General features: G+C 37.8%; 2 protein-coding genes and 1 non-coding gene across 3 annotated transcripts; 1 reads left to right on the top strand and 2 right to left on the bottom strand.

The window, feature by feature from the left end:
* Positions 1-5,003: 5,003 nt before the first annotated feature.
* On the bottom strand, positions 5,004-8,561 carry CBG05033 (the record flags this gene model as incomplete). Its single annotated transcript, XM_002644814.1, has 14 exons — positions 5,004-5,298; positions 5,404-5,466; positions 5,524-5,689; positions 5,755-5,824; positions 5,871-6,054; positions 6,566-6,719; positions 6,780-6,906; positions 6,952-7,041; positions 7,085-7,211; positions 7,408-7,531; positions 7,578-7,668; positions 7,712-7,975; positions 8,020-8,181; positions 8,376-8,561. 14 exons carry the CDS (start codon positions 8,559-8,561, stop codon positions 5,004-5,006), a joined length of 2,103 nt encoding a protein of 700 aa, XP_002644860.1.
* Positions 8,562-10,832: 2,271 nt separating this feature from the next.
* Cbr-mom-1 lies at positions 10,833-13,268 on the bottom strand (the record flags this gene model as incomplete). The annotated part of the gene is made up of 8 exons (XM_002644813.1): positions 10,833-11,033; positions 11,723-11,823; positions 11,873-12,013; positions 12,061-12,183; positions 12,229-12,403; positions 12,453-12,702; positions 12,749-12,938; positions 13,115-13,268. The coding sequence occupies 8 exons, from the start codon at positions 13,266-13,268 to the stop codon at positions 10,833-10,835; spliced, it is 1,335 nt and encodes a 444-aa protein (XP_002644859.1).
* Positions 13,269-14,075: 807 nt separating this feature from the next.
* Positions 14,076-14,147, top strand: CBG28420. The gene has a single exon. It is a non-coding gene (tRNA).
* Positions 14,148-14,276: the final 129 nt, after the last annotated feature.

Raw genomic sequence — 14,276 nt, 5'->3', positions numbered from 1 at the left:
ATAGAAGAAGCAGGTGACAATAACAATTTTTCATTAGATTTGAGACCTTTGATAGTTTAACTGAATCAGTGAAAATCAGGAAAGCGTGACCTGTGCAGCTGTATTCTGGAACCTCGTCTAGGAAACAACTACAAAAGCTTCGACCAGAAAAACCATAGAAGAAAAGAGCAATAGTGCAAAATGACCAATGGCTCGCAAATAACGACATGACGCCTCCGGAAATGAAGAAGGGGTGCAAAGAAAAAGGATGTTCTTGCACAGGGGTGGGCAAAAAGGAGGAAGGAGATGAAAAAACATTCATCCTATCCACCCTTCTTTCTCCATAAAACTAATTTCCATTCGAGAAATGACCACGCCCCGAAAAAAGAAAGAAAGATATCGAGAGCAAATATTGCAAATTGAAAGAGGCCGCGCGCATAGAGGCATTCCTTTTTTTGAAACACACCATCAAAGTAATGAGTGAGACAGAAAAAATGGGGATATCTCGTTTTGAAATTGCCCTTTTTATAAATAGATAAAAAATATTGAGGACGTTGCATTCGAGATAATCCCTTTACTGGAAGAAGAGGGCAAAAACTCTGATGCAAGCATTCTTGAATTCTTGATTTTTATTCAACATAGGGCTTCATCATAATCTTCAAAACGATTTGTTGAAGTAGAAATGAGCAAAAGTGGCTTTGTTTGAAGAGTAATACATCTGTTAGGTGCTAAGACAGATGGGTACAAAGTTTGCAAATCTGGAAACTATTGAACTGTGTAAATGTGTAACGTTGAACTTGAATGTTACGAAAATTCCATTTTTGGAACTTCTACATCAAAATTAATTTTTTGTTGTGGTTTGTGATTCAAAAAATGAAATAAAAAGAGATTCCTTAAATTTCCAAAAATCATAGTTACATATAAACAAGAGAATTTCTATCTACTTTGGCCAGATGATCTTCAAGAACTATACTTGTTCTCAAAATTTTAGCTTTTAGTCAAAGTGAAAAATAGAAAGAAGCCAAGTGGATTATTGTATAGTAAATTTCTGGTTTGAGACCTCCACGATTCCCTTAATTCACGCTTCTGCACAAAATTGCACTTTCTTCATCGGGCCTGACGCCTTTGACGACAAAAACGCTGCTGGATACAAATCGACGTGCAGAAAGCAAGAAATGTTCTTTCCAGAAAGTGATCCATCAGCAAGATAACAAAAAATTGAGAAAAAAAAACGTTAATGAAAAGAAAAAACGACACTATTGCAGAACAATTGAATTGAAATTCGGTCAAGCGTCAGAGAAGAATCATCCTAACTTTTTATTGCACGAAAAGGAATATACTTCTTGAGTTTTATCAATATGAAAGTAACAAATATAGGGAAGTTGAAGGAAAAAGGAACAAAGCTGTGGTGAAAATATTCGGGGAAAACCCCTTTCCTGTGTCCTGTCTAAAAATGGAAATGACAGCTAGACTTCTGGGTAACTCAAAATCTTCTCAAAAACTGACTTCCAGTGACGTTTTCAGATTTCTGGAATATCGTCGGAAAAGATTAACCCACATAAGTTCAATGAGTACGCTTCAGTTGTAATCTCCAAGCTGTAAGCTGGCTACAAAATATTCTGCTAGGTTCAGCAATACTAAAAAACCAAAATATAAAGAAAAAAGTAAGAAGAAAAAACTACTCAAGTTTAAAGAACTATTAATAAGAAACTAAAAAATTGTGCGTTGAGTATGATGATGATGATTATTATTATTATTTCGAAGGCTAGCTGCTACACATTTGGTTGTCCAGAATAAAAAGGTTGCCCGGAGGGGATATAGTAGTCATATGAGACTACATAGAAGGTTCGAGTGGATCACAAGGGGGTCTTTTAGGTTGAATTTCAACACAGTCGTTTTTGCTATTCTTCAATTTTGTCTTCTCTTTCTTTTTGTCGCATTTTTTCATTTTCAGACCTACGAAAAAAATGACTCCGCCCCCTTGTGCAGCTGTCCACTCCTACACTCCTAGTTGCTTTTTAAATGTTCATGTTTTATTATTTTGTGTTTTCGCTTGCCCCTGTCATGTGAAGATATAGACCAAGAGGAAACCAGAATGAATAAATTTGGTCCCGAGACATAATTGCTGAAAAGAGACAAGACTGGTGAATAAGTGTATGAAGAAAGAGTAGAAGACAAGAAGAAGGAAGGAGGTGAGGAGCATCATCTCACGGATCTTCGCCTAGTCATCGAGATTTTTGTTTTGCTCTAGTGAAGGAAGAAGCACATGCCTACAGAAGCATGAAGCAATTTGGAATATGACAGAGGAGGAGAAGGAGGTGGTAGTAGAAATGAAAATGAGTAGCGGATTCTCTAAGAATCAAGGTTCGGAGAATGAGTAAGAATGATGTGAGGGCTAGAGAAGAGTTTGAAAATTTTACGAAATCTGAAGGAGAAAAGGAGAAGGAGAAGGAGAAAAGGGGAAGAGAAGGGTCCAATTAGCTGTGTCATGGAAACAAATGGAGTTAGCTATGACACAACAAAGTATGAGATACTCTTGGAAACAAGGGATTACTTGAAAGTCAGATAAAAATAATAATTTAACAAGAGCTAGATTTCTATCTGAAGTATCTAAATATGACCAAAGTTATGATATTTTATTATTATTCCGTATATTCTGAAGGTTTGTAACTTCACTGAATTTATTTTTTCACCACTGACCAAAAGATAGAGAGAAGTTTATGAGAACACTGCAGAGATATGATAACCTAGTTTAAAAAAATTTATGGCAAAACTGGAGAACAAAGAAAAGTACTATCAGAAGTGGAAAGTGCTACTGAAAATTGCTATTTTCACGCGGTTTTTCTTCGTTTTCGAATGACATTTTATACTTCTAGGGACTATCTTTTTAGTCTTCTCTTAAATCTAGGAGACTGAGCTTGTATTTCGAAGAACCAGCTTATACTTAAATGGTTGAAATTAGTTTTTACGGGCTGAGAATACTTCAAGCAAAACAGAGAATCAGCTATGTTCGTGACTTTCGGTTTCCACGAAAAATTCCCTTCAAAACAGAACAGTGTCGTTTCAAATTTATTGGCATTTAGGCAATTTTACCATTTTCAGACAAACATTTCATATTTTAACTCTTCTGACAGTCTTTGAACTTTGTTAGAATTTCAAATGAATTCTACGGTGTTTGAATTCGAGATAACTGTTGGTTTCGAATGAGAAAGAAAATTAAAAAAAGAACTCTGAGTTTCCGAATAACTTTTTGTCAGAAATCATGTTTTACAAAAGCTACAATCGAAAAAGAGTATGAAGCTAGAAAACAAAATACCAGTTACGACGTCTCAACCCACTCAATAAAAGGTCTCGTCTCAGTTTCTAGCCCCCATCTTTCTTAGTCAATCGACTCCATTTCTAGCTTGAAACAGATCAAATTACTACATAATCTTGCATAATCTTCGGCGAAGTCGTCACCGACCACCACCATGACCGCTTACTTTCGAAAATTTATGATAAATGAAGACAGCTGAGAAATATAACTCCAATTCTCAATAAGAAGCGAATATCTTAAATTAGATATTGGCCAAGGTGTCATTAGAGCGGCTGAGTGCTCTCGAAGGGGTTCTCTCAGGCTCCGCCCATCGTCTCGAGATTCTCAAAAATGGGTTTGGGTAAATATTGAAACATGGTGGCGGGAAAATTGAAATTTGAACGCGGCAGACTATCCTGTTCTGTTGGTTTCAATGTCAAGCAGTTTGTCTGATGGTGCAAACATTTGGTTACCTTAAATCTAAAAAAGATACTTGAGTAGGACAAAAATCTTTAAACCTAAAAAAAAGGTGTGACGTAGCGAATTTTTAGGTATGTGAAGTTCAAAATAAATTTCGAATTTTTATTTGGATCTTGAAGATATTAGCAAATATTTTAATATTTTTTGCAATATTTCGTGGCTTACCAGAGAAACGAAAAAATCTCCTATCAAATTGCTCATTTCTAATTATATGAGCAATTTATGAAGCTCCTTCAGTGGGGTCTTTCAAAAACAGTCGAACACTCTGGATGACATCACATTTCATGTTGGATGACAAGTTGGAGGGATAATAAGATGAAAACACTTGTAAATCCTATACCAAAAGAAAAATAGAGAGGGAGTCGAACCTACACGCGACTTCCTTTTTTGCATTATTTTTTTTTGAAAAAAATATCAAAGCTATGAAAAATTATTTTTTAGAAATTTTGAAAAGATTTTAGCATGATAGCACTTTCAAGGGGACCCATGGAATGAGGAAATGTGCTTGTGTCATCCAGATGAAACACTCGGATAGGGAAAGACAAAAATAAACTAGATTAAGTTCACCCGGATGCATAGAATCATCTATAAAAAGATTCTCCGATTGTATTTTAGAAAACGGAAATGGGTCCTCGTTGAAATTTTTAACTGGGAAATAAAGTCTTCCAGGTTTCAAATTTCTTGCCCCTTTCCCTCTTGTGTTGTCATCTGAAATAGAAATATGTGCTTTATGAACACAGAAAATGTTCATAAACCTCAGAAACAAATGACCATGTAGAAAAACAAGAAAATGTGTGAATTAAAAACAGGGGAAAACCAGCCACGTGCTAGTTGAACTACTACATGTTTTGGAAACATCTACCTTCTCAAATGTCGCACCTTTTTCGAAGCTCTCCGAAGGCACCGGAAGCGTGCGCGTCAATGTGGAATATATCACGATTCGCTAACCCAAGCATGCGTTCAGTTTTCCGGATTGGCAGAAACGCCTTCTTGCACTTTTCTTCCCTTTTCTAGAAATGTTAGAGTCGTGGCTTCTTCCGTGTTTTGGCGAAATTCTGTACATTTATTCGTCATAATTCAATACCAAAAGCAAGAAAATGATCACCAGTCGCGTACTAAGTTGAAGTTGGATTTAACTATATGGGGAAGAAGGGAAAGGAATGCATGGGGGAAGAAAAGCCATGGAAAAGAGGAGATTTGTCATCTCACTGTTGAAAATTACAGGTACATAATATTCAATATTCGATAATCAATGCGGTTTAGTGATAAGAATGTTATCATATGGACGGTTGCGTGGGCTTCTGGAGGCATAGCAAACACAATATATAACAAAACCCCAGATAATTACAGAGATAATGATGACGAGCACCCATAGTGCGAACCAAGATCGACGGTAAGCCGATAGCTGCACTCTTTCTTCATTTGTCAAATCTGCGTCTGGATCCAAATCAGTTTCGGAATCCTTTGACACGTATCGTGTTATCAACTCCGCCTCCGTGTTCCAAAATTGTGCATCCGGGAAGTGAATTTCTCCCTCGAGAAGTCTGAAAAAACACCACAATTACTCATTCGTCATAATTGAGGCAAAGACCAAAAGAATAAAAAAAATAAAATCCGAAATGAATCAAGAAAAAAACTACTCTATTTACTTGAGTGGAACGTCCACTGAGACGTGTTGGGTGTTATTTCCTGAGAAGACCGGCCATGAGAATCTGAATAATTTCAAATTGGAAGTTGAGTCATTTGAGTTGTTTTTTTCTATCTCTAACCTGGAAGTAGACGGATCTCCGGATTTAACAAAGTTTGTTAGCATTGTGCAAAGAATCTTAGACATGGTCTCCTCGCGTTTCGTGTATGGGGATATTTCAAAGTTGCTGCTGTACCCTCTGGAAAAGATGAAAGCATGGTCCAGACCATGGAACGCAGACTTGTCCACTGGAAAATTTTGAAACTTGATGCCCTGGGCAAAAAAAAAAACAGACAAACGAAACAAAACTCACACAACTCTGATTTCTCCGTACGTCTAGTCTCCACAGGTTTCGTTCCAAAGAGTGAGTAAATTTTGCGTTCCTGAATTATCATAACTGAAAGGCGGTGACGCAAAACACTCAATTACCGATTCAAGAATTGGACTCTTGGGTATGTAGTCAAATGAGTAAAGATACACGGGCACTCCTCGTTCGACGTAAGCAGAAACTTCTCGCTCGCACGGAGCAACAAATTCAATGTCGGATTCGAGTTTTTGCAAAGCTCCCACGGCTTGGTCGGCGTTGAATTCGGAATTGGGGGTTTCCAAGTACCTTAAAATATAGAATATCCGACTAATTGTTAAGTTTGACAGGGAAACGTAAACGCATTGTAAACTGAATTTACAATAAAGATTTCAAGATAATCTGAAAATAGCTTATCTAGACACCTCTGAAAATCTCAAATCCCGCTTACCAGTGTCAGCCGAGTTATATCAGTATCAGTGCCAATAATAACATTATTCAGTGTAAAAAACAGCTTTTTTTCTGAGAAAATAACTGTGAGGTGAAATTGCATTCGATTCTAATTCTAATACCACAACAAATTTCCAATTTTGAAACGTCCAAAAATGTTTAAAAATCGTCGTTCTGCACGATAAACTCGATTTTATGTACTGAAACAGATATAACGCCTGAAACTGGCGAGCGGTTTTGAAATATACAAAAGTATCTCGATAGACTATTCTCAACATATCTTGAAATATTCAGATCTGATTTGAAAGCTATTGAGGTTGCATTGTATAACATTTAATTTTGCTCCCTTTTATTTTTTATGCATTATTACCTCACAATTGTGGCATTGGCAATCAACTGGATAGTCGAATTGGCCAATTTTTCCGACGCAGTCTCATGAAAACTGTTATCGATAATTCTATAAACTTGCTCCTCAACGTCACTTCTCTTCAAGCTGTCTCGTTGGTGCATGTTATAGAACATAGCTGAAACCACAAAGACCTCATCAGTGAGATTGAACTATAATTCAATGAATGTCACATTACCCTTCTTGTGACCCCACTCCTTTCGTGCAACACCCGTCATGATGGGAATGCGTGCATTGTTGCGTACCAGGGACACTCCAGACGAAGGAATCAAATCTCCGTCGACTACCATTTTTGAGACTCCAAGCTGGAAATTTCGGTTGGGGTAATTTTTTTGGAGTTAGTGGTGTACCTCAGCAGATAGAGCTTTACGGAACAAAGGGGAGGAGAAATTGAGTTCCTTGCGAAGGCAGCTCATCTTATCCGGTTGTGACATATCATCCTATCAAATTTTGGAATATACTGGACAATTTCATACCACTTACAGAAAGGCAATTGATTTTGACATTCTGATAATTGCATAAAGACGAACGAATCACTGATTGGGTCAAATGTTGATATTCATCTCCAACCACTTCTTTGGTATCTTCCTCGTTTATCCATTTCTCACACCTTCAAACTTTCAGGTTAATTACAGAACTATTCTAATCTATCAGCAGCAAACATAGGGTCCCGTGTTAGCGAAAGCATGAGTCAATGCAACTGAAATATAGCTGGAAGGGGGAAAAAGAAGCGAAGAGAAGCAACTAGAAAACAAAACATTGAACATAGGGAATAGCTAGTTCGCAAAATGACTCGATTTATGTACCCCTCGTCAAGAGACCTGAAGTACGCCACCAAATTGTCCACAGAGTAGGCAGGTTGACTGTGTCGATGAATGGCCCATCCGGCCATGGAAGATCCACTCATGATAATGGCTTGATGGACGAGACCTGAGTATCAAAGCAACCAACTTAAACACACGACTCGAAAACTCACCAGTAGTTTTTGGAGATAGAGCAAGAAGACTTGATGCAGCTCCACCGGCACTTTCTCCCATTACAGTAACCCGCGTTGGATCGCCATTGAACTGAAAATAATTAGATAGAGGATTATGGAACAATCATTCATACCTGTTTCATGTTAGATTGAATCCATTGAAGAGCCATAACCATATCCCAGATTCCAAAATTACCCTCTAACTTGTCACCGTTTTGGAAATTCATAAATCCAAGAGGTCCCAAACGATAATTGATAGAAACAAACGCAATTCCCTTGGAGACAATGTTATTGGCTATAACTTCCATATCAATCCCAGTATCTGCTGATCCAGCCAAGAATGAACCTCCATGAATCCAGACAAGAATCGGGTAAGTTTTAGACTCATCATCAGTATCCTAAAACTCCTTCATTTCATTCCTTTTCAACTTCCAAATCTTACATAAGGACTGAAAACATTCAGGTACAAGCAATCTTCATTCTGTCGTTCCATATTCGCTTTTGCAAATTTGTCATTCTTATGGAAATCCATAAACTGAAGACACGGCGGACCATACTCGACAGCAGGAAGTTCCTGGTGCCAGCGAGTTTTTTTCACAGGTGGCTGGAAAGAGAAGATAGGAATAGCAAACAGCTGTTCTCGAAAAAAAAGAATTCGGGTTAGACAGAAAGTCATCATAATGACAGCTTTCAAAAAGGACGGTTATGTGAGAAGAAACTGAAAAACAACAAATGCTTTTTAAAGCCAGCTGTGTTTTATTGGTCAAAAAAAGGAGAGAGTTCAGGAAGTCAACCAACCTTCATTCTCAACTCTCCGATTGGTGGTTCAGCATAAGGAATTCCTCTAAAAATCTGAATGTGTTTCCCATCGATGTTGTAAATGTTTCCGCGAACGAGTCCTTGTTCAACCCATACTGATCTAGATTTCTCCAACAATTGACAGTTAACCCAACCAACAAGACAAATGAGCAGTAGCTCACGCATCTGCAACTTTGATAGTTTGGATGGAAAAAATAATCAGAGACGAAAATAAGTAGAAAAAAAGAGATTGATTGCAAGAAGACAACTTACTTCTCGGATGATGGGACAGGTAATCCGAGGACCCCAATACTCACGATATAAAACGAGAGGGGAGAGCAAAAGAAAAGAAAGATATAAAATCAGAGAGAAGAACAAGGAATAGACTTATGGATTGTTTGAAAGAAGATAGGGAAGAGCACAAGAGTTGAGATTACAACAGATCACCTCAAGGAGAAAAAGAAGAAGTGAGTGAAAAGGAGGCAAAAAGATATGCTGCGACGACTGGGGATGATTCCGGGGAGGCTACTCACTTTCTTTCACCAATGCCCTCGAACACTCACTTTGATTCGGCTCCATCTATTACATCTTTCTTTTTTCTGCCGAAACAATTGCAGCACATTTTTTGGGGTCTTGGAGGAGGGTATGATTGGCGTCGGTTAACGCAGAGCTTCAAATTGATAAATGACTTTTGTCATTTGGAGTGACTGGTGTTGGTCCTCAAAAAAACACAGAGTTGATGGCGAATCAACGTTTTCTCACGGCACGATGAGAAAATGGAGATTCGATTGGTTTCTTCTGAGTAATGAGTAGTATTTTATTGTGCGTTCTAGAAGAGTTTTCAAAGTTAACGTTTGTGAAAAAACTGGAATAAATCTGAAAAGTAATGTAAGCACGGGCAAGAAAATTTAAATGTTTTCCCATAATGGGCTATAAAAAATTTCCGGAGTTGAACGTGTAAAAAAGCAGGACAGATAAGACGCCGCTACCGAATAAGCCACGCGGTTGCAAAACTTCAATCGACGAATATGAAATGGATGTCAGATGTGAACCCCAAAAAACTTCAGGATTTTCCTGACATATTTTTCTCTAATATCACCAGTATTTCATTAGTTGACAATATAGTCTACACACTAACAACGAAGTTACACGGTATACTTACAAACTTACAAACTAGAATCCTGTCTACAAAGGTGGCTCATACTCATCACTCGCAGAAGCCAGAAGCCAAACCTTTCAAAATGACAATGAACCAAGAGCAAGAGCTCAAGATTCCTGCTCTTTTTTTCTAGTTGATTAATGATAAGTGCGTTCCATAAATCTTGGAACTTAGAAAAGTGGAAGTCATGAGTGACACGAAAAGAAGCGTTTTGATTTCATGGACGCCAGCTGCAGATGGAGTTAAAATAGAACGTGTTTTCATAACGATAACATTTTTACAGATTCTTGGAATTTGAAAAAGCAGGTTCACTGAGAGAAGGTGAAACATATCGAGGAGGGAAGATTTAAGACAATTTTGAGATCCAGGTGGAATTATGATGTACCAATTCGATAGAATGATATAGAAGTCAGTAAAACGTTTTGGTCTCGTTTCCATAAATCTCATCTCATAGTTTGTTTAAACTGAAATTAGAAAAGTATAGCGCCCAAATAGAAAAATAGCTATTCTGCAAAAACTGAATGTGGAGGATGTCAGAAAATTTCATGAAGAACAACACGTTACACTTTCCTCACATCCACAATCCCAAATCATAATAAGTCTTCCGAAAAACACTCAAAAGTTTGAAAAATTGTAGTTTTGACATATGTTTTTTCGAATACTTAACGACAATTAGAACTTTTAAACAATGTTTAAAAATATAGGAAAACCACTTTTGTAACGATAAGTTCTTCCAGATTTTCGTAGAAAACCTTAGATTGAAATAGTTTTTGAAAGGAGGAGTCCGGTTACTGCAATACGTCATTTGTCTTCCATTCCATTAATTTTTTGTGTTGAGACAAATTTACTTTGTTTGACTTCTTTCTTATTTTCACTTGAACTACCGCATGCGCTACTCAATTAGATGACGTTTTCCGAAACCAATTCTGTTTCAGAAATTCAGTTATCTTATAAAAAGAACTCCATCGAAGCAATAGAATTTGGTATGTCTGGCGTTTTTGTAGAACTATTGCGAAATATATCTGAAAAAAATTTAATTGCCGATATTCATTAGTAAAAAAATAATTCACAAAAAATAGGAAAACAAAAGTTCACAGGAAAGAATGTGGGAGAATCGGTGAGATGACTGGCTGGGGGGCGAAGTATCTGACATGGAAAACCGAGTTCAGTTGGGCGTACGAGGAAGATGATTGGCAAGAAATTTTTTCTTGCAAAGCTGGGATCGGAGACAGTAAAGCAAAGGAATAGGACAAAATACAGACAATGGAGACAAAAGTGGATAATATGACTAGGTACGGTTAGATAATTTTGGAAAGTGCTAGGAAAGCAAAAGAAACTATGAAACTGGAGTAGTAGTGCGTTCCCCAGATGGTCCAGGTATGGGAGAATGGGTATCCGATGGCCGCGTAATCATCGGTAAATGTCATTCCGGTGAACACCAAGTGATACATTGAGAGGATCATGAAGAACAAGTTGATGATGAGGACGCGTTTGGAGAACTGAAAAAATATTTTTGAGGTTTCAAAATTTTCAAAATATTTTTTCATATTTTTACGAATAGAACGCTCATTTTATTTTTTGCACTGTTTTTCTTAAATTTTAGTTATCGCAAAACATAAATTCGATTTTTATGCAACCTGCATATTGGCAAAGTTCAACATCATTTCCTTATCAGCTTTTGCCTTTTTCTTGTCACTATGCGCATCTATCAAATTTAGAAAAAGTGTATTTGCGAAAAGGGATATTGACACAGTACTGTTCAACCTTGCGAATTGAAAGAATTGACAGGTTATTTTCTAGTTTTGAATTTCAATAGATTACTTATTCTTGAGTGAGAAATGGAGTGTCTGATAGAAACCGCATTTTGAGCGATCGAATTGATAAAAATGAAGATATTGAGCAGTGAGTTTCCAGAGATTGATGTCGAAAATGTTTAAAGACTTCGTATCAGCAGAAAGTATCATGCGTAGATATCATAATATTAACTTCAATTTTATCTTCTGGAGCTTGTAATGCTATACAGACAGACCAAGCTCCAGTCCAAGAATTGGAAATTGTTTGTTTCTAGACTGAGATGCTTGAAAAGCAGAAACGGAGATGTTTCGAAACTTTCATTCTTAAATGATCAGAAGTTCTACTGAAGAATTTTTCAAAAAAATACGGTTTTTCTAAAGTTTGACAAACTCACCGAGGCATGCTTATGCTTACAAATACGACGATTAGCACGAACCGAACATGGCTTCGCAGCAACACACATCGAAAACCGGTCAGCGATTCGTTTACGAAAGACTGAAATTAATTGAGTGATTAACTGCTGAAACCTCAACGATCCACTCACCAGTTTCAGAATAGGCGATGAATCCAAGAGCTAGTAGTGTGAGCCACATTTGGTAATCACGAGCATGGAGCAGCGCGCTGACAGCAAAAGTAAGAAGGACGTTGAGAGCGGTGGATTGAAAGAAGCGGCGTTTGAAGATATCTGCAATTTCAAGTTCGTACCGTTTTCATGTTTTCGGAGAAGCTCACTCTCGTGAAGATATGTGTGGAATGGCCTGTTCCATTCGGACACAGTTTGCAAAGTTGATCTCGAGAACTCAATATTCACCGGGTTGGCGACAACGATTTTTGATCCGAGAAACATGGCGAACGCTGTAAATAAGAAAATGATTATTTTCACTTGCAATTAGAAGAAACCTTGAGTGGAAAGGCAAATGAAATAGTGGCTGCAGCGGAAGGACATAGCTGTGAGAGCGTCTTCAACAAACTGGGAACCAGGCTCGAAGAAATCCACGTAACAAGAGGAGATGATGGCCAGAGTGATTCCAATAAAAATCAGCACAGATCCTTGAACGAATACTCCCAATTGTTCCTGAAAAGAATTTTGTTAATTTTATTTTTACGCTTTTTCCGAAATTTACCTCAAAGCGAGTCCATTTCTTTTCTCTCATCTTCACAAACTGATCGAAGGTCACGTATGGTCCAAAAATGATAAATGGCGGGAAGTAGATGTATTCCAAGTACAGTGTGAGCTGATCAAAGCTGATACTCCTAACATTCGAATCTACGATAGCGAACGACGCGGTTGAAAGCCTCATAATGTGCATCATCAAAACTCCACGAAGTGTCAGAAAGTAATCATCGGCGTTGGCGCGGCTGCAGATGTTTTGCCTAAAAGAATCAAATCACTTTCAATGGTTTTCATCTCAAAACTGACAAAGCTATCAGAAGCATGATGTTCAACCCGAGAATTCTGTAGCCATTTAGCTTCTGGACAGCGCAGAAGAGGGAGATTAGACTGAACGTGTGGAAGATCATAACAGACTCGAGTTTTTTCGGTGAAAACCAGGCGACTGTCAGAGTTGTCATGGCGATGTGCAAAAATGTCTGGATTCGTGGTGGGAGTGCTGAAACAAGGAAAGTTTAAATTGAATAATGCTATAGATTGATCAGGTCCCGCTCTACAGTGCAAAGCATTCAGTTACGGATAGCAAATGCGTTTTGAAAACGTTTATCAAACTGTGTAGTATATTGTCACATTTCAACTCAAAACTCAATTATAACTTTAAAAAAACAAACTTACAAAGTCTCCATACCAAAAAGAACATCCAAACCAAGACCAACATTTGCAGAAGTGTCAGAAGCGTTCCATTCGCAACTTGTGTTGCACATTCCTCTACTGATTCACCGTACATCTCGAACAAGTTATCCAAGTTTGGATCCAGATGGTGATCCATCTGAAAAAAATCGAAATAAAATTTAAAGATAACAAGTTTTCAAAAAAAATGAGAGAAACTAGAGCGAAAACATAGGAAACAGGGAAAAGAACAATTGAAAATGACTCACTGCCTCCGAGAACACCAATATGACTGTGTGAGTTTAACAGAGCGCGTTTGCTGCGTTCAACTGTCGAACAGAAAGGGGGACGCGGTGATGTGGTGTTGGGACGGTCATCGTGGTGTATGTATGAGGCGAAGTGAGGTCAACCGACAGCTGAGGGTGGTAAAAACGAAGAAAAAGAGAAGGAGTTTTACGATCGGATGGCCTAAAGTACAACAGAGAACAAGTAGGAAAAGAGAGAACTCAATCAGAGAAATGGAAACCTCAAAAGGCACTGCAATAGTTACATGGAAAGCGTAAAAAAAACTGGGTGTCCCGCAGTTTGTAATTTGAGGTTTCTTCAAGTAAAAGGTTATTCAACGAGATGCGGTATTCACGAAACATCTCGAATGGTCTAAATTGCGTTTGAACACATTATCGGACCTGAAAAATATTCCCAAAATATTGATGAAAAATATAGAAGTATAGATAATTGCCAACAATTCTTGTTGGAAAGACAAAGGAAAACGAAAAATCGTTTATTTATTGCTGTCCGTCCGTCTCATCCTAAATACAAACCAAATGTTTTTTTCAAGGCAGCGGAGAAAGACGCAAGCCTCTTCGAACACATACAGGCAACACCAGTATCCACCCAAGGAAAAAGACTGCGGCCTTGGTCTCTTTGCGTCGTCATATCCTTGACACACCTCGCACCTATCTCTTGTGGGGGTATAGCTCAGGGGTAGAGCGCTCGCTTTGCATGCGAGAAGTCTGGGGTTCGATTCCCCATACCTCCAGATTACTTTTAAACTTTTTTTTGTTGAAATGGGTATGTATGGAAAATTGGTGGTAGAAAATCTCACAATGGAGAAACATATTTTGAGAAATTTAAGTTCTTTTTTGGCAAACCGTCAGGGATTTTATTA

Source organism: Caenorhabditis briggsae (assembly GCF_000004555.2).
Source record: "Caenorhabditis briggsae complete genome, chrX, whole genome shotgun sequence".
Taxonomy (NCBI): domain Eukaryota; kingdom Metazoa; phylum Nematoda; class Chromadorea; order Rhabditida; family Rhabditidae; genus Caenorhabditis; species Caenorhabditis briggsae.
Note: the sequence above shows the minus strand (reverse complement) of the source record. Positions and strands in the feature narration are given on the sequence as shown.